This window comes from Manihot esculenta, chromosome 6 (assembly GCF_001659605.2).
Source record: "Manihot esculenta cultivar AM560-2 chromosome 6, M.esculenta_v8, whole genome shotgun sequence".
NCBI lineage: Eukaryota > Viridiplantae > Streptophyta > Magnoliopsida > Malpighiales > Euphorbiaceae > Manihot > Manihot esculenta.
In genome coordinates, this window is record NC_035166.2 from 29217477 (window position 1) to 29240356 (window position 22880).

At 35.5% G+C, this 22880-nt stretch overlaps 4 protein-coding genes and 1 long non-coding RNA gene across 7 annotated transcripts; 1 reads left to right on the forward strand and 4 right to left on the reverse strand.

The window, feature by feature from the left end:
* Positions 1 to 889: 889 nt before the first annotated feature.
* On the reverse strand, positions 890 to 3758 carry LOC110616969 (pentatricopeptide repeat-containing protein At2g22410, mitochondrial). Its single transcript, XM_021759516.2, has one exon. It carries the CDS (start codon positions 3594 to 3596, stop codon positions 1554 to 1556), a length of 2043 nt encoding a protein of 680 aa, XP_021615208.1. The 5' UTR covers positions 3597 to 3758; the 3' UTR covers positions 890 to 1553.
* Positions 3759 to 7458: 3700 nt separating this feature from the next.
* LOC110618108 (ADP,ATP carrier protein 1, mitochondrial) lies at positions 7459 to 10261 on the reverse strand. The gene is made up of 4 exons (XM_021761160.2): positions 10108 to 10261; positions 8611 to 9127; positions 8142 to 8513; positions 7459 to 8048 (listed from the first exon to the last, which is right to left on the reverse strand). The coding sequence occupies exons 2-4, from the start codon at positions 9103 to 9105 to the stop codon at positions 7752 to 7754; spliced, it is 1164 nt and encodes a 387-aa protein (XP_021616852.1). The 5' UTR covers positions 9106 to 9127; positions 10108 to 10261; the 3' UTR covers positions 7459 to 7751.
* A 362-nt stretch (positions 10262 to 10623) lies between these two features.
* Positions 10624 to 12594, reverse strand: LOC110618084 (ADP,ATP carrier protein 1, mitochondrial). The gene is made up of 3 exons (XM_021761115.2): positions 12214 to 12594; positions 11579 to 12059; positions 10624 to 11495 (listed from the first exon to the last, which is right to left on the reverse strand). The coding sequence occupies exons 2-3, from the start codon at positions 12035 to 12037 to the stop codon at positions 10827 to 10829; spliced, it is 1128 nt and encodes a 375-aa protein (XP_021616807.1). The 5' UTR covers positions 12038 to 12059; positions 12214 to 12594; the 3' UTR covers positions 10624 to 10826.
* A 637-nt stretch (positions 12595 to 13231) lies between these two features.
* Positions 13232 to 15906, reverse strand: LOC110618304. Of its 3 annotated transcripts, none has more exons than XM_021761461.2 (2): positions 15563 to 15906; positions 13232 to 15014 (listed from the first exon to the last, which is right to left on the reverse strand). In XM_021761461.2, the coding sequence occupies exon 2, from the start codon at positions 14960 to 14962 to the stop codon at positions 13598 to 13600; it is 1365 nt and encodes a 454-aa protein (XP_021617153.1). In that variant the 5' UTR covers positions 14963 to 15014; positions 15563 to 15906; the 3' UTR covers positions 13232 to 13597. The 3 variants fall into 3 exon arrangements, with proteins under 3 accessions (XP_021617153.1, XP_043813763.1, XP_043813764.1); XM_043957828.1 differs by having other exon boundaries at positions 13232 to 15476; positions 15563 to 15905; XM_043957829.1 differs by having other exon boundaries at positions 13232 to 14949; positions 15563 to 15901.
* A 1012-nt stretch (positions 15907 to 16918) lies between these two features.
* On the forward strand, positions 16919 to 20608 carry LOC110618306. The gene is made up of 3 exons (XR_006351064.1): positions 16919 to 17700; positions 18413 to 19710; positions 20147 to 20608. It is a non-coding gene; the product is annotated as an uncharacterized LOC110618306 (long non-coding RNA).
* The last annotated feature ends 2272 nt before the right edge of the window (positions 20609 to 22880 follow it).

The window sequence follows — 22880 nt, forward strand, 5'->3', positions numbered from 1 at the left end:
TCTTGATAGCAAGACACGACGAAGAAGATGCAAAGCAGGACAAAAAGGCATTAGTGCATCCCAATAGTTGTGGTGTCCAATCAATTTTCATGGGTGAATTTTGATTTTTGAGCTAACAATGGCCCATCTGTAATCAGTGGCCTGACCAGAGGGCCGAAAAAAGGCTGTCAGGCATGTGGCAAGAAAAGAAACAGGACAAAGAAACAGGAATGAAATGAACAAAACCTAGCGTGCAAGCAATCATCTATGCCCTTTTTGTCTCTCTACACTGGCCAAATTCTGTTCCCATTTACCATTTCATAATGAATTAAAGGTAATTCATGAGTGCCCAAATTTGATCAGAACTAACCCATTGTCTACCCCTCAAATATAAGGATTGTTTATTTGCCTTCTAGTCACCTATAGTATACTAAGGCCATATACACATTCCCTTGCCCCCACCTTCCCATTTACTCTTATAATGATTACTAACACCTTTAAGAGACAGCTTTTAACCACAACATTTATTGCTCTGATGGTCATGGTAATTATTACTTCTCACATAATTGAGACAAGTTTCCCCATCCCAACATGCTGTTGCTCTTGTTGGAATTCTAGGCTGTGGACATCATGATACGAGTCCATCCTTCTTGGGATCTTTTCGGTACAATGCTTGGGATCTTATAACTTCTAAGCAAGAAACTATCTTAAGACTACAATGATCAAAGATCAAACTATTTACTAATGCAGAACGATGGAAACTTAGCCAGAATTTTCTTTGTTCCTGAGAGCTTGCAGTTCCTAGAAAAATAATCATGCTACGGTTTCATGGTTCCGATTAAAACACAATTGCAGAATAATATATGAAGTAAATTAGATGAATATGTCATAAATCTTACAGCATGATATATTAAGGAATTGAACTGTAATCTCCGTTAAGCGTTTGTTTGTCCACATAAAATATAAGCCAATAACTAGAAGCTACCAATACCACTTATCCTAAGGTCGATCACCAGCACCACAGCCTCACAAGCACATGCCAAGTTTACAGATCAGTTCCAGCACTAATATTCCCACTTTCTTGATCTGTACTGACAGAAAAGAAGGTGTACTTCAGCTAAATGTTTGTGGCCTGATGAAGAATTCAGCCTGATGAGGACATGTCACAGGAAAGTAGAAAGGAAAAGATGTGATGTTTGTAAGAGAATGGAGGAACAGGATTCATAAACCTGAGGGGCTGGGTGGGTGGGTAACATTAAGGCATCGGCCTGCCTGTTCCTCTTTCACACAGTGGTCAACTTTTTTGTATTTGAATGTTTCTGCTGGAATAATCTCCAGTTATCTATAGGATCTCATTCAGGTTTGGACCCAAACGCATATAGTTTCTGAAGACAGCCATTTTGGGACTCTCGCAAAATATTCAACCTTCGTAACAATGACTAGATTTCCCTTATGTGGAATGCAATTAAATGCTACGACTCAAATGCACAATGTCATCATTGGTTATACCTTTCCTCTATCAATAATTTCTATATGCTTGCATCTAATACAGAGACTGCCTCTAGGTTTAAACTTCAAAGAGAAAAACCATCGCTAAAGCTTGGAACACCAGATAGCCGTTCACTGAACTCCATTTGTCTTGTTAATTTGGTTAAACATTCATAAATCTGTTCGGATTGAGAGTGCAATTTATCCATAACAATAAACTCATAAACAATGCCGTTCACCTCAATTGCACTAGAACCAGGAATCTTCTCTACTCCTCTTTGACCCATCATCTTCCTCACCTTCCTAGCCTCCTCCAACATATTGGCTTCCCTGTACATATTTGCAAGCAGAACATATATTCCGCTGTCACTAGGGTCCAGCTCAAGAAGCTTCAAAGCTGCTTTTTCTCCCATCAAAAGATTTCCATGGATACGACAAGCAAAGAAAAATGCACCCCACACCACAGCATCCGCCTCTAATGGCATGCTTTTAATCAGCTGTTCTGCCTCCTCCAATAAACCAGCCCTACCCAAAAGGTCTACCATACAAGAGTAGTGTTTAAGCTGCGGAGACAGGTTAAATCTGGATTTCATTTGTGTAAAACACTTGCGACCCTCTTCAACTAAGCCTCCATGACAACAAGCTGATAGAACTCCAAGAAATGTGATCTCGTCTGGCATCACTCCAATATCAATCATGTTGGAGAAGTAAGATATGGCATCATGCGGGTTCCCATTAAGGGCTAAACCACAAATGATGGCTGTCCATGTCAGAGAGTTTCTTCCTGACATCTCATGAAAAACCTGAAGAGCCTTTGTAATATTCCCACATTTTGCATACATATCAACTAAAGCAGTACCCAGAACAACATCAACAGGAATATTATACTTTTCAATATAATGATGAAACCATATTCCTATTTCAAGTGCTCCAAGTTGGGAGCATGCAGATAAACAATGAATCATAGTCACTGCATCAGGTTTAATATTGCTAGCTTGCATTTCATGAAACAAAACCAATGCTTCCTTGCTCTGCTCGGCTTTAACATAACTTCCAATAATGGCATTCCATGTAACAACATTTTTTTCGGGCATTGCACAAAAACACTTCCTTGCCGTACTCAAAAGCCCCTGTCTTGCATACCCAACGATCATCGTTGTCCATGAGACTACTGTTTTATCTGTCATATTATCAAAAATTGCTTTTGCTGCCTCAAGATCCCTACACTTTACATACATATCCATAAGCGCATTGGCCAGTGGAATTGTCAAATTCAATCCATTTTCCTTGAGATATTGATGAAATTCTCTCCCAAGTTTCCACTTCTCCAACTGTGCACAAGAGGATATGACACCAATCATTGTCACCTCATCACACTGTACTTGCTCCTTCATCATTTCCTCATAAATCATTAAAGCTTCCCTTGCCTTCCCACTCCTAGCATACCCATTAATCAAAGAATTCCAAGATACCAAGTTTCTCACGCAACCTTCATCAAACACCTTACGGGCCAACTCCAATTCTCCCACGGAAGCCAACATGTATATCATTGCATTATACACAAAATTATCCTTATCAAGACCCAACAGCAGTACATGACTTCGAATTTGATGACCCAAACAATTCAACAGTAAACTGGCACAGACTTTAAACAGCAAAGGGTAAGTATAATTATCAGGCCTAGAACCTCCACTTCTCAACATTCTTTTATACAGAAGTATGGCTTCCTCAGGGTTTTCAGTCTCTAAATACCCTCTAATTGCAACATTCCAAGAAAACGCACTTGGATTTTGTGTATTATACAAAATTTTGATGCAATAATCGAGATTTCTTGATTCTGATACTGCACAAAAAGCAATTAAACGACTTGAGGCAAACCCATTATTGATGAAGCCAGTGCAGATAATTTTGGCCTGGATTTGCATCAACTGAGAGAGAGATCTGCAGTTTTCTAGTAGGGAAAGAAGTGGGTTTGAGAGAACATAACTGTGTTTTGTGTTCCACTTTTTGTAGTTCTCTCTGTGAGGAGAGACAGATCGAACATGAATATCAGAACGAAGAAAAGGACTCGAGAGGGGCTTTGCTATCAAATGTTGAGATTTGATGCAGCTCACATGAGGAACTCTCATCAATTTTTGTCTCCGTAACTTTGCATATCAGAGAAGACAATTTGAAGGCGGGAATGAGACTGCAGCGCGGCTGTGACCGAGGATTGAACGGCGACGTACCGCAGGCTTTTTCTATCTTTTATTTGAAAAGAAAAAAATAAAAATAATTCTCCCGCCTTCGACCGTTCTACGTATGGCCCCTTGTGCACGTGTTTTGCAATCCAATATGCCAGTTGTCTTCCCTGCTGGAGTTTATTTTTATATTAATTTTGATATTTTCATCTTAAAATTATATAATTGGCTGTACTATTTAACACTGAACTATATATTAAAATCTATTTAAGTTTCTAAACTTTTTAATATATGAATAACTGAACCTTTCGAATTTTTAAAGGATGGATGGATGATATTAAAGAATGATACGATTTTTAATTATTTGAGTAAATATTATGGAAAAGTGAAATAATTTCATATATATACTGAGCATTATGTGGATCAACCTAGTATGAGTTATAATTTTTTTATCTTTGTCCAGTATTATTAGTAATAAAAATATTAGTTCAAATGTGGATCATGAATGTATTATTGGGGGAGGTGAAAGCTTAAATATAAGGGGATTAGGTAAAAGTGCAAGATAGCCAGCTGATTTTGAAAAATTTTATGAGATACATGTAGCGGAGTAAGCTTCGAAAAAGTGGGAGGAATCGACTGTTTTAGATGCATCTAATGGTGAAGATGATTGCAATATTAGAGATGATAATATATGGATAAATAAAGAGAGTATTTCTACTGGTGGGAAAAGAGGATGTAGGAAGAATAAACAAAGAAGGACAACATGGAGATGCTACCTTTGGAGCAGAAGAACAACATGGACACGCAACCCATGAATTTGAAGGGTATCATGGACATGCAACCACCAGAGCATCTACTCCTTTAACTGGACAAAGGCCTTTAACCGAACAACAAGAACAAGTATCTGTTCCTGCTGGTTTTTTACAATGTCATTCACAATCTGAATTAATAAGTCCAATTCTCCCAATCTGTCTTAATTTAATTCAAGTGCAAAGGTAAAAAAAAAATATCAAGGAGGAAGAATGCAAATCATAATAGAAGTGAACTACAATCGAACAATGAGCTATTACTATCACATTTATAATTACTAATATGATAAATATTATTTATTTAACTAATTATTTATTTAATTATATGTGTAAATTACTGAATAATCAAGTCAATATTAATGAGATGCTTGAAGGTATCATCACAAGGAGCAAGTTAAGGGCTACAGATAATATGGTATCATGCTAATTTTCATATCTTTTGAGTATATTTATATGTATATTTTTGTGTAGTCTAATATGTCGGTTGGGACACTTTTATATAGAAGAGAGACAATGAGCCTTTTGCAAAGAATTTTAGTGAGAAGGTATATAGAAAACTAAGAGCTGCAGATTTTGGACTTGGACTATATTATGATGAGCAAATAGGTTCAATAATATACGAGATATATTAATGTAACTAATACTTGAATTTACTTTTTTTTTCTTTTATGTTATGTCACAAACTATCTCTGTCTATATGCAATAAAATTTAACACATAGCATGTCTATTTACACTAAAAGCAACTAACAAAGTCAAAGCATGGACACAACAGAGTCAAGTGATAAAAGGAAGATCAGAACATTTAATGAAGATACTATTAGCCAACCTCCTGGCAATTTGAGATTTAAAGTTGCTGGATTGAAATGGAAAGGGAAATACTGTTTCACAAGTGGACAACTCGATGAAATTAAGGAAATAATGATTGGAAACACAACAAAGAGTAAAAACATTAGAATGAGTAAATATATAGTTGAAAGTTGCATATATTCTACTTTTATTTTGGATTGAATATTTTAAAACTTAAATACATGATCCAGATGACATATATATTTTTTATGTGTTGTACTGTTCATTTTATAGCTGAATTTTGAACTTATTGTACTGGTTATTCTATAATTGTTTTTAAAATACAATTTATTTTATTTGTGTAAGATTACAAATTTTATTTTATTTATTCCATTCACAATACCAAATACATGATCTTTTTATTTATTTTATCTGTTTATAATTTTCCATTATTTGTTGAGTTTAATGGAATGTAATATACCACTTACAACAAAATTGGATTTTTCATTAAATATATCAATAATAACTGTATAAATATTTATGAACATTCATTATCCCTCCAATTTTAAATAATACACTTTCTATATTATTCATTATTATTTCAGTTATAAATAATGCTAATAAATCTAAGTCATAAAAATACATCAATCTAAATTATATAAAATTAATATAAATACAAATATAATCCAAGACAATATCAAAGCTAATGAATACAGTTTCTCATATTCATTCTTCTTTAGTCTACCTTCTTTTAGCTGTTTTTTTATCTTCACTTAAAGTTTCTATTTCATCAACAATATTGCTTTCTTTTAGTTTTTTTCACATCTTCAGTTAAAAGTTTTTATTTCATTAACAATACAGTCTGCCCTTTGCATCTTTTTCGTCTCCGTTGCCTCAATTTCATGCTTTGTTATTTTTGAATAAACAATTCGTTAATTAAATCATTTATCTAAACTGTAGCTTCTAAATCCATCCATTCAATTCATTAATTTGAATAAAAAAGTCGTATCCATTCAACCAAATTTAACAATATAATACATAAATTAAGTCAAATGAAATTTTGAGTAGCCGTAAAACCCATGTTCAGCATCAGTATTCTTCGATGTTGTACACATTTTTGCAGAAACACCATAGTAGCATTTCACCAATAGATTATCATCTTTAACTCACTTCTTCTTCGCGAATGATTCCAAACTCAATTGAACTCGCTGCTGAAGATGATGGTTCCATATTCTAATTTCAATTAAATGGATGGCTAAATTCCCAATTTTCTCATTCAATCCAAATCCTTAAATTTTCAATTTACCTAATTCTAAAACATTATAATACCTTAAAATAATAGCTACTTTCTGGCCATAGACGCCTGTTAATGACTTGTCGATCGGGTCTATATATTAATTTTATGTTATCTATATCTATTTAAATTAGCTCAGAAATTATGATCAATATTTGTATGAACATAAAGAAATTTAAAAAGTCGTATCCATTCAATCAAATTTAACAATATAATACATAAATTAAGTCAAATGAAATTTTGAGCAGCCGTAAAACCTACGTTCAATATTGGTATTCTTCGATGTTGTACGTATTTTTGTAGAAACACTACAGTAGCATTTCATCAATAGATTATCATCTTCGACTCGACTTCTTCTTCGTGAATGATTCCAAACTCAATTGAAATCGTGGCTGAAGATGATGATTCCATATTCTAGTTTCAATCAAATGGATGGCTAAATTTCTAATTTTCTCATTCAATCCAAATCCCTAAATTTTCAATTTACCTAATTCTAAAACGTTATAATACCTTAAGATAATAGTTACTTTCTGGCTATAGACGTCCGTTAAGGACCTGTCGATCGGGTCTATATATTAATTTTATGTAATCTATATCTATTTAAATTAGTTCAGAAATTTATATGTACCTTTAAATACTTTAAAATTTTAAATAAACTTTCATATATAATTCAGGTATCTTATACCTATATAATTAAATAAATAATCTATTTAAAATATACTCTCTCATTGTTATAAAGACATTCTTTAAAAGTTAGTTTTTCAATGGAAAAGGAAAAGAGTGCAGACACTGATTTACTTTACATTTTGCAATTTATGATATTTTGGCAAAATCTGAAATTAATGATATATAATTCAATATTCTAAGGTTGCATCGTCATAATTTAAAATACAAGAAATTTAACAAATGATTTTTTTAAAAAATATGAGATTGAACCTGAAATTTCTCAGAATTCAACTTAATACACTTGTGACCTAGCCAAACTCATAAGTGCATACCTATTTTTCCGCTTACATAATTCAATAACAAAAGAGCTGCATACATATTCAAAAGCAGCGAAACGTTACAGGAAAGAAAATCCTGAAACATTTTAACCCCCTAGACTACGTTATTTTAAAGAGTCAAGAATCACCCTGAATAAATTCTTGAATCAGAACTGCAAAATTTTCATCCCATCTACGGCTAGGTAAGGTGAACAACAGCGGCCTTTTGAATTAGGCACCGCCAGAACCGTACTTCTTTCCGAAGACAATCATCTGAAGCTTGTCATATCCAGCAAGAACACCAGCACCAGCAACTGCACGGAGGATGTTTGCACCAGCACCCTTGAAGAGAGACTTGGTCCCCTCATTCTTAAGGATTTGAGAGAATGCATCAAGTGAGCTCTTGTACTTGACAGCTTCACCAGATGTCATCATCATTCTTCTGCGGACGGTGTCAATAGGATATGAGGCAAGGCCAGCACCATTGGTGATAACCCAACCGAGGGCAAAGCTAGCGAAGAAACTGTCCTGAAATCATCACAAGAGTGGGAAAACTATATGAGAATTCTTACATCACCGCACAAAAAAGTATGAAACAGTTGAAAGAGATAATGAACTAACCTGCAGATTTCCTGTTAGGACTACTGGCTTCAAAGAATCATACATTCCAAAATACAAACCACGGTATACAATGATGCCAACACATGAAATGTTAAATCCACGGTAAAGACCAGCAACACCATCTGATTGCATGGTCTTCTTGTACACATCAACCAAGCCATTGAATTGCCTTTCCCCTCCTTTCTTTGCAGCCTTAGCATCATTTGCAAGGCGGGTTCTAGCATAATCCAAAGAGTAGACAAAGAACAGGGAAGAGGCACCAGCAGCACCACCAGATGCCAAGTTACCAGCAAACCATTTCCAGTAGCCATCACGGTCCTTCCTAAAGTTGAAGAGCCTCTTAAAGTAATCTTTGAATGCAAAGTTCAAGGCCTGAAGGAGAAACCATAGACCAATAAGATAAGCAACAGAAAAAAAAAAAAAAAGGAAAGGTTTAAGTGATATATTTGCAATGGAAGAAATAATATGCCTGAGTGGGGAAATAACGGATAACATTGGCTGTGTTCCCTCTCCACAATGAAATTACTCCCTCCTCTTTTATTGTTCTACTGAAACAATCTCCTATTCCTTTGTAGGGTTCAGAGAGTCTGCCAGCCTTGATCATCTCATCTTGGTTTTGGATCAAGAGCTTCACACGCTCAATGGGAGCTGCAGCAGTTTTGGACACAGCCGCAGAAACTCCACCCATAAGAAAATCGGTAGCAAAGCCAACAAAGCCTTTCTCTGATGGGGCTTGGACAAGCAATGGAGAGGTTGATGCAAATGGGGAGACTTGGCATGCCCGTGTATTAGGGTAATCAAATCCTGCATTGTAGTATCTTCCATATGAAAACTGCCTCTGATGCAGAACAGGCCTTTGAAAGCTCCCATACCGGCATTGAACATCCTGGGATAGGGTGGAACTCAGATGGACATGACTAGCCACCTTTTGCAAAACAGATGGATACTGGTGCCTATCAGCCATTTTTACTCACAATGATGAAAGCCTGCAAGAGTTGCCAATCATATTTACAATTAACACATTAAGAATGGATGAAAAATGATGAAAATTGTTTCACAAAATTCTCTGTAGTAAATGGAAACACCAATGCAAAAGCGTCACAAGTTTCATGCAACAAGAAAGGCATGCAAATTCCAAAATGAGCAGAGGGAAATTGACTCTCAAGAGAGCTGCTGTCTAGAATTGAAGTTACAAAACTAGTCTAAACACTTGAGTGCCGTGTGTTATGAAGAAATGCTCTTTCAGCAAACACGAAAAACATGCAACAATCCACTTGTAAAATTCATGGTTTGAACAGAACTAGTAGAAAAAGGGTTCCCTGAAATCACTTGCACGACCGTGGTTGATAAAGTACTTGCCCAACATAAGATCCAGCAGTCAGCAAAGACTCTCCACAAAAGCCTTTGTTCAACCATGGGGTATTATTGTTAGAGGGATGCTGTATAGCAAGCATATAAGGTGTAACTATCCTTCATCCAACAAACTTGGTTCACTTCAACTATTACTAATCTAAAAAATCCCAGCAGAAAGAGAACATTTAAACAATAAAATGCATGTAAAAAATAAAACCTTGAGAGAAAAATCGAATTCCCAAAATGAAATCACATCAATTAACAAGTACATTGTATATAAAGGAACTGGGGTGAACAAAATTCGTTCTTTTTAATTACACAGACAAATCAGACAACGATTCTATATTATAAGATTCAACACAAAAAAAAAAAAAAAGACCTCGTAATTTTTTGTTCTTGAAAAAAGAAAATAGCAAAAGCAAGCTAACAGAGAAGAGGAGAGAGATCCGAGAGAAACAGTGAAAAGGGTTACATATAAACAAGAAATAACAAGTGTTGTACGTTGAATGCAAACATAAACCTCCCGAAATATTAGCAAAAAGAAATCATCGTCTATGGACCGATGAAAGCGGTGGGTGCACTGAAATGAACTAGTGGGAGAGAAAGAAGTTACCTTTTTCTGGCCTGCGTGAATGGTGCAGAGAGAAACGAGGAGTGATAAGTTTGAACAGCCAAATGAGTGAAATGAACGAGGGAGAAAGTGGAGGCTTTCTCTGTTTTGGTTACTTAATCCTGAGAAACTCCAATTTTAGAGTTTGGGCATCAAATGAAATCTCTGATTAGTGGGATGTTTTTTTTAATTCTGAAAAAAATTAATTATTCTATCTAATTTTTGAATATCTTTTAAAACATTTCAATCAAATTTCAAAAAATAAATAAATAATATCAATGGATATCACTCCATAATATTACAATCATTCATAAAGCTACAAGCTCTGAGCTGAAATTTCAATTAAATTCAATTATATTAAAAATGATAAATAAATAATTATAATGCAATATAAGAATAAAATATTTAAAATATTATTTCAACTTCAAAATTTATGTTATACTGCTTATATTTATTGTTAAATTTAATTATTATTATTTAAATCCATTTAATTTTAAATTAATAATATGCTATCAAATGTGTATATAATCAATTTCTCAAAAAAAAAAAAAATCGTAGAGAACTCGAATAACGTTTAACCCTGCAGACTAAATTACATAAGAATCACTCCAACTAAATATATCTAATCAGACGTGCAAATTTTCCATCATCATCTTTGTATCTTTGAGAATCCAAATTGAAGACTACGTAAGGTGGTGGAGAAGAGTGCCGATTCTAATGAATCAGGCCCCGCCAGAACCATACTTCTTCCCGAGCACAATCACCTGAAGCTTGTCATATCCAGCAAGGACACCGGCGCCAGCAACTGCACGGAGGATGTTTGCACCAGCACCCTTGAACAGAGATTTGGCACCCTCCTGCTTAAGTATCTGAGAAAATGCATCGAATGAGTTCTTGTACTTGACAGCTTCGCCCGAAGTCATCATCATTCTTCTGCGCACAGTGTCTAATGGATAGGCCGCAAGACTGGCACCAGTTGTGACAGCCCAACCAAGGGCAAAGCTAGCCAAGAAACTACCCTGCAGGTTTCCTGTCAGGACTACTGGTTTCAAAGAATCATACATTCCAAAATATAGACCACGGTATATGATGATTCCAACCCATGAAACGTTAAATCCACGGTAAAGTCCAGCAATACCATCTGATTTCAGTGTCTTTCTGTACACATCAATCAAGCCATTGAATTGCCTTTCACCTCCGTTCTTTGTAGCCTTGGCATCGTTTGCTAGACGGGTTCTAGCGTAATCCAAGGAGTAGACAAAAAGCGAGGAAGAAGCACCAGCAGCACCGCCTGAGGCCAAGTTACCAGCAAACCACTTCCAGTAGCCATCACGGTCCTTGTTGTAGTTGAAGAGACTCTTAAAGTAATCTTTGAATGCAAAGTTGAAGGCCTGCAGGAAGAGAAGAAATCATGGATACGGAAACGAAGATGAGAAATGAAAGCAAATTGCAGTAGAGGGAAGAAGAAATTAACCTGAGTGGGGAAATAACGGATGACATTAGTTGTGTTCCCTCTCCACAATGACAGAAAGCCCTCTTCTTTGATTGTTCTGCTGAAACAGTCTCCAATTCCCTTGTAGGGTTCAGAGAGTCGACCAGCCTTGATCATCTCATTTTGGTTTTGGATCAAGAGCTTCACACGCTCGATGGGAGCTGCAGCAGATTTAGACACAGCTGCAGAAACTCCACCCATGAGAAAATCTACAGCGAAGCTAGCGAGGCCTTTCTCTGATGGAGCTTGGACAAGCACTTGTGCCCGTGTCATGGGGGACTGCAAACCTGCATTGTAGTAATTTCCGTAGGCAAACTGAGCAGGCTTTTCTAAGCCTCCATATGATGATCCGCGTAGAGCATCATGGGATAGGCTAGAACAGAGATGGACCTGTCTGGCCACCTTTTGCACGACAGATGAGTGCTGGTGTCTGTCAACCATTTTCTACTCACAATGATAAGCTCTGCAAGCATTGCAAACAAAATTTACATTATATTATGAGAATAAGTGAAAAACTTGTCAAAACTTTTGTACAAATGTAAAATTCAAATGGAAATGATACCATAAATATTGAACTTACGACCTGAGACTCAGAAATCACTTGGTTCAATCCTTACCTTCTTGGGCCTGTGTAGGTGGTGCAAAGAAACTAGGAATTATAGGAAGTCTGAAGTCTTGAAAACTTTAGAAATTAGAAACGATGTGTTATTTGGGGTTTGGAAGGGATGGCTGTCAGATTTTATTTAATGGCAGTGGTGATGGTGGATGGATTTTTAAATATTACTAGGAACAGAGGAAAATAAGGTTAACTGGGGATGGACTTTTGATTTTTATTTTCTTTGACAGGTTATTCCAATTTTTTTTTTTTTACAATTATATTGCATACTTATTTTGAATTTCTATTTCACTTCAACTCGGACTTGAATTCATAGTTTTAAAAATAAAACCAATACTAGTTAATTGGTTTTTTTCCTTCACCTTCTAAGAAAATATATATTTTTCCTTTTCATAGGCTGGAAATGGGTTGCACAATTTATTTAATTCTCTCAAAGGTTAAACCTTTTTTTTTTTAATTTTTCTTTTGTTTAAAAAAAAAAAAAAAAAACAGGTTCTTTTACATTAAACAAAATCATAAAAGCGAGCTGGTCTACTTTCTAGAAGAAAACATGATGTTTTGAAACAACATGCTGAAAAAAAAATTTTCAAAATTCGTGAACAATTCAACTGTCCATCTCTCTTTCATTTTCATAATGAATGGTTCAGCTTAAATTTATTCTTTAAAGGGGGGAAAAAAGAATAATCTCCAATTTCATTCTGATAGAAAAAAAAATAAAGAAAACCCATAATTTTCTAATCATTAAAAGTGATATGATAATGATACCATTCAACAAAAGTAGCATATATTCCTAAAATTCACAATGAATTTTCTCTTTTGTTTAAAAAAAATAAAAAACAAAAACAGCCAATGATATAAAAAAAACATGAATGAATGACTTTTCCTTCCCACTATTACTGGGGAAGAAAAAAAAATGTCGTGAAGGTGTTCTCATGTTGCTTCCGGTCAAGAAATGTAAACTCTGCCAACCCAAAAGTCAAAACCAACTTCAAATAGGCAATACATTCAAACAAGGAATGTAGCAAAATACGACTAGGAGATCAATACAATAGAATAAGGTAACGTTTCATTGTCCTATGTATAAACGGCTCTATTATCGCCAGTGTAGTAACCAAATTATACAAAAACCTCTGAACTATTCAGAGTTAACACTTTCCAGGTGCATTCACGCCCCATAAGTACTAAAAGATGCAGCATTGAACTTTCAACTGTCTAGCAAAAAGCTCAAAAAATAGATCAGCTATTCCTAATGTTAATCTAAAGAGATACATATACACATGGCGCACAAGGTTAGTTACTTCATATACATAAAGCTAGAATAGTTTGATTGGGAACAATCATATAGCATACAGGGACAGTTAGTTCTTTAAACCTTGAAAGATTTATCAATGCCTGCCCAGATCAATTTGATCTCTTCCTTGCATTCTGTCAATACCAAGGGATGTGGGGTGTCGAGATGTTTCTGAGCTCCTGAAATCCATTTCCAGTTGCTTCTGCCTCAGTTGCAATATGCTTTGCTCATTCTCTAGCCTCATCCTCTCATTTTCCAGCCTTAATCTCTCAAACTCCCTATCTTTCTTGCTGCAGTATCTCAACCACTTAATGTGCTGTTTCTCAAGCTCAAATGCTTGAGCCAGGATGCAGACCCTCCTCTGCTCAAGGAGCTGAAACTTCTGTTTCTTAATCCACTTCTTTTTCTCCCATAATGACACTGTAGGATCTTGAAAAATCCCAGACATTTCAACTTCAAAGCCATTGCATATACCTGATTGAGACCAGAGATGGTCGTCCTCTTCATTTACTTTGCTGCTCTTGAACTTTCCCATCTTCTCCTCATCCTTTTTAGCCTTAAGGTCACCTTCACTGTCTGATTCATCATCATCGCTATCATCATGCCCCTCAGCTTCCTCTTCCTCTGAGCCATTATTGTCTCTTGAACACCTTTCAATGGGTAGTGAACTGCCTTGTAGATCAAGATCTTGGCAGTTGGGTATCCTCTGTCCATTATGGTAAGCACACATTTCCTTGTAAAACAAATGTTTTGAGCTCAATATCTTTCTAACATCATCCTTTGCTTTAGCTGAAAGATGAGGCATTGAGTCCATAAGAGCAGGGTTCTCTACCACTCTACAACTGGTTTCCCTTCCAAGAATATCATTCAACCTCTTGTACCTCTTATTCAAATCATTGAACTTATCTTCACATTGTTGCGGCGAAACATGACAGCGCTTACTGATCATTATCTTTGACACAGTTTTCCACTTACCTTCCTTCTGCAGGATCCCAGATTTCCTCTTAAGCCCCTCAACACCCTCAAATGCACCATCATCACCCGCACAAGCAACCACTGCTATCAGAAGCCTAACCACATTATCTGTCCATTTCATTCGCTGCCATGGGGATCCCTTTTTACCCTTAGCCCCAATGTAGTTCTCACCATTGCTATCTTCTGTAAAGCTTGGTTCATCATCTTCACTCACACTACCATCATTTGTAGCAGTAAAACAGCTAACTGCTTTCCCTTTACTGAAACTCACTGAATATTCTTTTGGGATTGAGACTTTTACTTCCATTAGCCCAATGGTTTGATGATCATTCTCAAGGCCACCTACTAAATTCATATGATTTTGTTTGATTAACGAGGGAAGAGCCAATTGGATCAGCTGTTGTCTATGAATTGGTGTCTCAAGGTCTAATAATCCACCAGTTGGACCTGACAGAAAACGCCCCCCCAAACCTGAAGTATCCATACGTAAACAAACTGAATCCAAAAGTAGCAAGCACTCTAAGGATGTTCAGTCGCTGAGAAAAGAAGAAATAGGAAACAATCTACAATCTCAAATTTCAGACATGCCAATGTCAAAAAAATCAACAAAACCACTTAATTACGCCTAATGTAAGCACTTGGCTCACCGCTTACTCAAGCTGATCTCCATCATAAGAAACTAAAGGACAAAAGAGCATAAAACAACAAGATTTCGCTCTACCTCCTTCCATTTTCTGGGCAACCACAGAAGCAGTAAAATCTCACAGAAATCCGATGAACCTAATACAGTTTATACCAACTCCTAGCATTCAAAAGCATACCTGGAACTTAATCTCTCATGATTCTCACAAACCCAGGAGTTTAAAACTGAATGAACACAATAAAAGAGACCCTTAATAAGTAAACTTAATGTTTTTAAAACAAAAAAAAACTCCCAACAAGACCCAACAATCTAAACCTGCGTTGCACAAATTCTTGGAATGAAGACTGAAACTTGCCTAGGAAATCAAACAAGGATTGATAAATGTAATGAACCAAAGGTAAAATAAGTAAAACTATAGAAGGAGCGGTATTACAAGCTTACCTTTCTACTGATCCACAGGGGAGATCTCACTGTATGCGTGAGAAAGGTACCGCTAATTGAAAATAAAATAACTCAAATAGAAGGAACGTTGAAGTTACTTGGAGCAAGAAAAGAGCTTTCGGTGATCGGTAGCAGCGCCGTACAGATCGTTAGATAAGCTACGTGCTGAAGCATTTGTCGCTGAAAATTGGCTCTACGACAGGGGAAGGACATTGTGAATTCCTTCGTAAATTTACTTTTTCTAATTATTTAATTTTTGGGGATTTGCTGACATAATTTCCCAATTTTCATTTCAATTCATCCAATATTTTTAAAAAAAGTTATACTTGTTCTATAAATTAAAACTAACTTTAAGATTATTGAAATAGCAATTATAAGAATGTTTACTGTTTTTTTTAAAACATTTATCAACTTTTGATACAAAAAATTACAATGCTTCCATATTGGTGTAACTATATGAGAAATATATCAGTCCCTCTACCTCTATTAGATAAGGATTGATTTATTAACCTCCATAGCCTTTGGATTGGGTGTGTATTACTTTGGTTTGAGTAGATATCGTGCATGCAAAGTGAGAGTTACTTTAATCAAATTGTTTTTAATGGTTTTGGTATTCATGATCGGAGCTCTCCATATCTTGTCAACAGCAGCAAGCATCTTGTTGGAGGCCAGTAGAATAGGTGCCAAAACTAGAAAAGTATTCAAGCAACTTCTACACAGCTATATGAGGCTGAGGCTGAGGCTGAGGCTGAGGCTGAGGCTGAGGCTGCGGCTGTGGTGGCGTCAATCTTATCATTGTTTGTACCTCAATAGTGTTTTTCATCTATATATACAAAACAAGATAAGATTTTATGGGACTTGTTTTTATTAGTTCAAGAAAATAAACCCTAAAAACACAATATAAAATTTATTATTTTAATTATACTGTATATTTTTTAATTCATATGAAAATAACTATTTTTCTAGTAATTAATCTACTTTTAATTTTAAATGGGAGTGATATTCCTATAAAACTTATGATTTTTCTAATGACGGCGAATATTTATTTCTAAATAATCAATTAATTCATAATTTGCATTTATTAAGATTTATTTAATATACTCAACTAATGTGCGGAATATAATTTTTAATTACCATTATATATTTCATTAAGATGTATTTATTAAATTTTCATAATACTAGAATGTATTAATTAATTCTTATTAGGGTAAAAAGAAAAAATTTACTTAGAATTGATGCAGGATGGAAATTATAATAATCCATACAAAAATTAAATGAAATTACTCATTTATAGTTTTCGGGTTGAAGCAAAAATTACCCATTAAATTTGCCAGGCTAGATCCGGCAGATACACTTGGCCCAAATATCCGGGCCAGGTTCAGGCCTAGCTTATAAGATTCTCTAGGCCATATGATGATCGCGGAAACAACAAGCTCAGATCAGAACCGGTTAAGCCGTCACGTTCCAATTACCGGCCGGATCAAAACCGAAACCGATGCGGGCTTCATAGTTTGTCCAGAAAAGTCAGAGTACTCGGTGGCTACTTGCTTGCTGCTACTATATGGCGGAGCAACTTCTAGGGTTTATCTCCTACTAAATTCTAAACCCAGACAATGATACCTGGTTTTTCTTCTCCAATCGTATCTGTAGATATTCACTGTTTCACTCCAGCGATTTGTACTCACAATGCCCCAAAACAATGGCGTTCGCTTCACTTGATATGAGCTTCATTATCAATGAGTCTGTCAAAAGACATAGTTGCGCCTGAGTCACATACAAAATCTCCGATCCTCTGCTAAGCTTCATGGTCGGTGAGTCAGCCTGCGTAACCGGCACTCCTGGCTCAGAGCCTTTGTGACTCCGCAGAAGGGAGTGGCGGTGATCACTCAGCTAGTCGACACGAGGATGAGAGGATTTTGATAAGCGAAGCGTTTGTGAGATACAAGGATGGCGACGAGCTGGAGAGCAAGGACCTGGAAGCGGAGGCTGTGGCTGCATTGAAAGCGTGCCGGGCCAATTAGGCTCTCACGGTGCGCGAGGTTCAAGAGGATGTACGTAGGATTACTGGTAGTGGATATTTTTGCTCGTCTATGCCTGTCGCAGTAGATACGCGCGATGGTATGAGATTGGTGTTTCAGGTAGGCAAATTTCGTTGGAACTGAGTTTATACGCCGTCAAATGAGTAGCAGTAATGCTTTGTTATTGAGGGAAATGGTGAAGGACAGCAACCTCTAGTTTTTTCTTGATGTATGAATAGTTGTAAATCAAATTGGTTTCCTTTAACTGATATTACTTGATGAATCAAGGTTCACACTAACTAAATCTCCATTGTTTTTCAATTCATAATTTTTGAATTTTTAATAGGAGAGTCAATTGTTGCTACTTGCTAGCATTACATGTTTCTTCTGGGTTAAGTATCCAATCAGGTGTTAGTTAGCATAACTGATTGGAAGTGCTTTTCTGCTGCATATGTTTGTTTTTTTCCTTTTCTTTTCCCCCTTTTTTCGGGGGTTATCTTTAAACCCTTGAACATTACCATTGCCCCACTTCCTCTCCTCATGAAGCATTTGCCATAGGGGGAACAAACAGTGTGAGAGGATATGAAGAAGGTGCTGTAGACTTTGTCTTATGTAGTTGACTCTGGTGAAATATTTTTCCCCGGGCTAGGTGATAAGTGATTGCAACCTTTGTTCCTCTCCTTTCATGAAGCTGGTATCTCAGACTTGTTAATGATTATATTTTTTTCCTGCCTGGATTTGCTTGATGATGTGCATGTTTTTCTCAATTGCCACTGTAATCTAAATTTATGTTAAAAAAGGCATATTCATTGATCCTTCTTTTTATCCCCAGCTGGCGCCAGTTGAAGGAGTTCTCTTTACTGACTATGGAACTGATCTGGGATGTGGATCCACTGTGCCTGGTAGATTGCGATTTGTCTATCAATCTGCTGTTGAAGTAGGATTTAGGCTGTGCGCTAATAGTGTTATTTGAGAGAAAAGAACGGAAATGCGGGCACTGGTTATGCAATAAGGTTCTTGTTCATGGTTAGATAAGGACTAGCAATGTGCCGAAGAGCCATCTCACAGCTCCGCCCCAGTTTACACGAGTTTCATTTGCTAAATGAGTTGCTTATCATTCAAATTGTGCATAAAATGTTTTTTGGACAATGTTTTATTGCTTAGTATGATCACTGATATATGCTCTACTCTTGATGAGTTGCGTATTTCTTATGATATTACTATAGTTTTGTTCTTATCCTATGGGCCTCTTCATTGTTCTTTATTAGGTGATCCTGTTGGGGCAAGGTTGAAGCGTGGAAGTGGGTATGTATATGGCTTTGGCATCTGATTGGACTCTCCTTTTCGTCCTTTGCGTCTCGAATATGCATCTAATGACGGGCGTGCGAAGAGGTTTCACTTGGGAGTTTTTTTTTTTTTATTTATTTTTTAAATAGGGCTGAAATCATATCACCATCAATCCATCTTACAAGCCAATTTGGATGGTTTAACCAACAGTTACATAACAAATTTCCTTCCAAGCATCTTTTAGCAATAGAATCAGTGGCTCTCCTATTCACGGATCAAAAAAATCATGGAAGGGATCTCCAGGGCTAACTTGAAAAATAGTATGAACAAACGCTTTGACATCTCATTGGTAATCCATATTTTTGTTTTCCAAAATCTGAACTAGAGTAAAGGAATCAGATTCAATAATGGCATTTGAGATTCCCATCTACCTGACCAAAATAACAGCTTGCGAAGAGGTTTCACTTTGGAGTCGGTCGCCGAGATTAAGGCCCTAGTGCATTCCAGTACTTTTAGTTGGGTATCATTCATCCTTTTCTTTTAATTAATTAATGGTTTTGTTGGGGAGATTTGTGTGGCTAAGTTAAATGCTTTTGTTTAGTTTGTATTGGTGCCGGGCCTAAGATCTGGGCGTTTTTAAATTTATGAAGTTTCTTTATATCAACTTGTGACTGATAACTTATGGACTGCAGGCATTATTAAGTGGCTCAGAGATGGTCCCATTTATTATGGGTCCAGTCCCCTCTCTGTCTTACAAGTTTTATGCATTTTAGGTCTTTGTTAGAAGTTCATTTACGGCTTGGAAGTTCCCCTGTTGGTTGGAACAAAGAAATTCCGGAGAAGGTAAATCTAGTTATCAGATTCCATGCAGCATTCTTTACAAAACTTGTCCAGGGATTGCAAGTTGTATGAATTAGCAACTGGAATCACTCTCTAAAAGGCAAATAACCTATAAGAAAATATGACCTTTATCTTTCATGTCTGGTCACAACCCTGTTATGAGCTACCAATTTGTCTGATAGAAAGCAGCGTATTTAATTGATTGATGGTGGTAAACTTTGCTTTGCCCTCGTGGAAATTCGAACTGATCGGTTTGGTTGCATGAGCAGAATCAAGAAATAAATAAAGTCTTTACAAGGGGAAATAATTTAGTGGGGGATCATGCCAAACTGAAATAGCAAATTTTATTTAAAATAATTTGTAGGAGAAGATTTATGGTTTGTTTAACATTTTAATTATTTTTGAATTATATTAAGAAAGTTGGGGTTTTGTATGGCAGAGACAGGGGCAAACGACAGGAAGCTAGCAAGGGACGTTATGTCATCAAGTGAACAGGAACTGCTAATCAATCATTGCACTTGCAACTGCATCTCTCTGCAAGTCCGTCTTTTTAACCTTTCTGACATTCACACGTGTCCACCCATTCTATCAATCTTCTCTGTTTATATCTTTAGGCGAACTGTTTGTTCTGAACTTTCAATTAAAATTATGGATTGTAATTCAGAATTAATGGGTGGTCGCTCTTAAGCATATATAATTATTCTGGTCTTAAACAAAGATTAGATAACCAATTAAATAAGAAGAGATGGAAACAATAGCATAAAAACGATGATGATTTTGAGAAAATTGTGGCGGATGCCTGAAAATCTTATAACAAGATTGGGACAAGGACAAGTATCTTCGAGCAACTGACACGATGTACTCGTGTTTGTGTTGTGCATTTCGAGGGTACATGCACACATTCAACTCCAAAAGTTAATATTAACAAACAACTCTGTTTAAATTTTCGTTGTTTTGATAGTGATTTAGTTTTGTTCTTTAAATCTATGAGTATGTGTGTTCCGATCTTTAATATATTAATAATTAGTATATTATAATTCTAAATTTAAAGGAAAAAAAAAAAAAAAGACTTGGTGGTCGGGATGCCAAAGCTATTAAACATCGACCTTCATTACTGTCTCCTGCTAATGTTCTCTATGCATTGAAACTAAGCATGATTTGGGAACTTCCAAATCCATGGTTAGACATTTCTCCAATCCCCAAGATTAGAGGGAAACTCCATCTTATTTATTATTTGTACATTTTGAATTTTTTAATATTATCATTATATTTGGAAAAAATACCATGTTTTTCAGTTTATTTAAAGTTGAGAAAAAATGAAGATGCACTTAAGCAGGTTAGACAATTATAAAAGGAAAAATTTTAACTTATGACCGCTGTATATAAACAGATTTTATTATAATTTTTAATTATAGTGTAATTCATGTAAATTGTATTATTATCAACGGTCTTAATTCAAATTTTACCTTTTGTTCTATGATTTTTTTTTAAATTAAAAATTGGAGAAATAAAACTTAAAATCTATTATTAATTTTTTTTATAAAAAGAATTTTATTTATATTTTAAAAGAATCATTATCTATATAGATGGAATTTAAATAAATATTTTTTAAATGAAATATATTTCTCATATTCTAAATAAATTCCACAGTACTCTATTTTGTCCTATTTTACTTTTTTTATTATTATAAATGTATTTCCAGAATAGTTTTAGCACACCAAAATTAAGTTTCATGTTTGAAGTATTAACAACACGCTTTCCATATGGAAATAAATATATATGATACATAAACTTTTATTGTTTGACTAAAATTAAAATTTAGAAGTCTTATTAATATAATATTTATATTTAAAATAGTAAGGTATAAGCTTAACAAAATATTTAAAGTACATCCATATTTTTACAAGTAAATTATTTAAAAATTAAAATTCGAGAGGGATAATGGCCTCTACCAACTCAGTGCTATCATGGATGCGCAGTTGCCCTCATTTCTTTTGTATTATTCATTTGTACATGTGGAACACGAAGCCTATCCTCTAACTCTCATGGAAGAAGCAGGTGCAGAGGACTAGCGACATTAGGTGTCAAAGGGGGAAGTGATAAGATAGGGTATGCAGGTGAGCAGGAAGCAGAAAGATTTTGCAAGTAACAAGCACTCATGTTACTTCGTAAAAAAAATATTTAATCACATCTTCTGCTAAGCTTCCTGTGCTATATATGCTATTCACTCTTGCAATAACTACAAACAACGAAACAGCTAGCTGTAAAATTAATGGCTATCAAAGGAGAAGCGCAGTACACGTATAGTTTTGCTTTTGTTTTGTAATGGCCCACGTCGAGAAGCAATCACTTGTTTGTTGCATTTAAATCACGAAATCATCACTACTCAGTACCCACCCCCCATGCATATAAAGATTTAATTTGTTAGTTCAATAATTGAAAGGAAGAAGCTTTCGTTTTTACTACAGCAGACGAACAGTGTTAGGTCAATATGATATTTCCAGCAGAAATGGTGGTGAGTGCAGGAGATAGAGATAGAGATAGAGATGTAACTGCAGCTCAACTAAACAGTAAGTATGGTTGGAAGAGGTGTTACTGAGCCAAGCCGACCAGAGCGCGCCCACCAAAGCAAGTGCTGGGTTGGCTTCAGACTGTTTGTTTCCCAAGGAAACTTGAAGGAAAAACAAAAGAGTCTCTGCGTACATAGGTTCAGTTTCTCTCCCCTCGTTAGGATTGGGATTAAGTGAGACAAGCCTGAAGCCTCCAACCCTAAATTACAGATTTTGTCTTTGCCTTATTTTCTTCATGTGCAAAATGGAGGTGATGAAATCTACCTCTTTACACGAATCGTGAGAGAGGAGTTGTGGTTTTGATATGAGAGAGAGAGAGAGAGAGCATGATACTTACCCTTTACCAATTTAAAATCTTTGTATTAATTTAATTCGGATCAAATTGTTCCAACAATGATTTTTCCTTATTATTATTTGGATATCTGTTGGTCATTTTCTTAAATATGAAAAATAAATTATAAAATATTTTAAAAATATGTGTGGATTTTCTACCACTGATATGTTTGTATATATGTATAGAAATATAATTATATTTCTACCATTTTTTTTAAAAAAAATCCCATATTTATATAGATAAATATTTATTTTTTTTAACTATTTTGT

Bases quoted from the DNA above. Each gene is read 5' to 3' on its own strand.
- LOC110616969 (XM_021759516.2), bottom strand. From the start codon at position 3,596: ATGAGAGTTCCTCATGTGAGCTGCATCAAATCTCAACATTTGATAGCA.
- LOC110618108 (XM_021761160.2), bottom strand. From the start codon at position 9,105: ATGGCTGATAGGCACCAGTATCCATCTGTTTTGCAAAAGGTGGCTAGT. The intron at 8,514-8,610 runs GCATATTATTTC...TTTCTCCTTCAG, and splicing joins TCCGTTATTTCCCCACTCAG to GCCTTGAACTTTGCATTCAA. The intron at 8,049-8,141 runs GTTAGTTCATTA...TGATGATTTCAG, and splicing joins TCCTAACAGGAAATCTGCAG to GACAGTTTCTTCGCTAGCTT.
- LOC110618084 (XM_021761115.2), bottom strand. From the start codon at position 12,037: ATGGTTGACAGACACCAGCACTCATCTGTCGTGCAAAAGGTGGCCAGA. The intron at 11,496-11,578 runs GTTAATTTCTTC...CTCTTCCTGCAG, and splicing joins TCCGTTATTTCCCCACTCAG to GCCTTCAACTTTGCATTCAA.
- LOC110618304 (XM_021761461.2), bottom strand. From the start codon at position 14,962: ATGGATACTTCAGGTTTGGGGGGGCGTTTTCTGTCAGGTCCAACTGGT.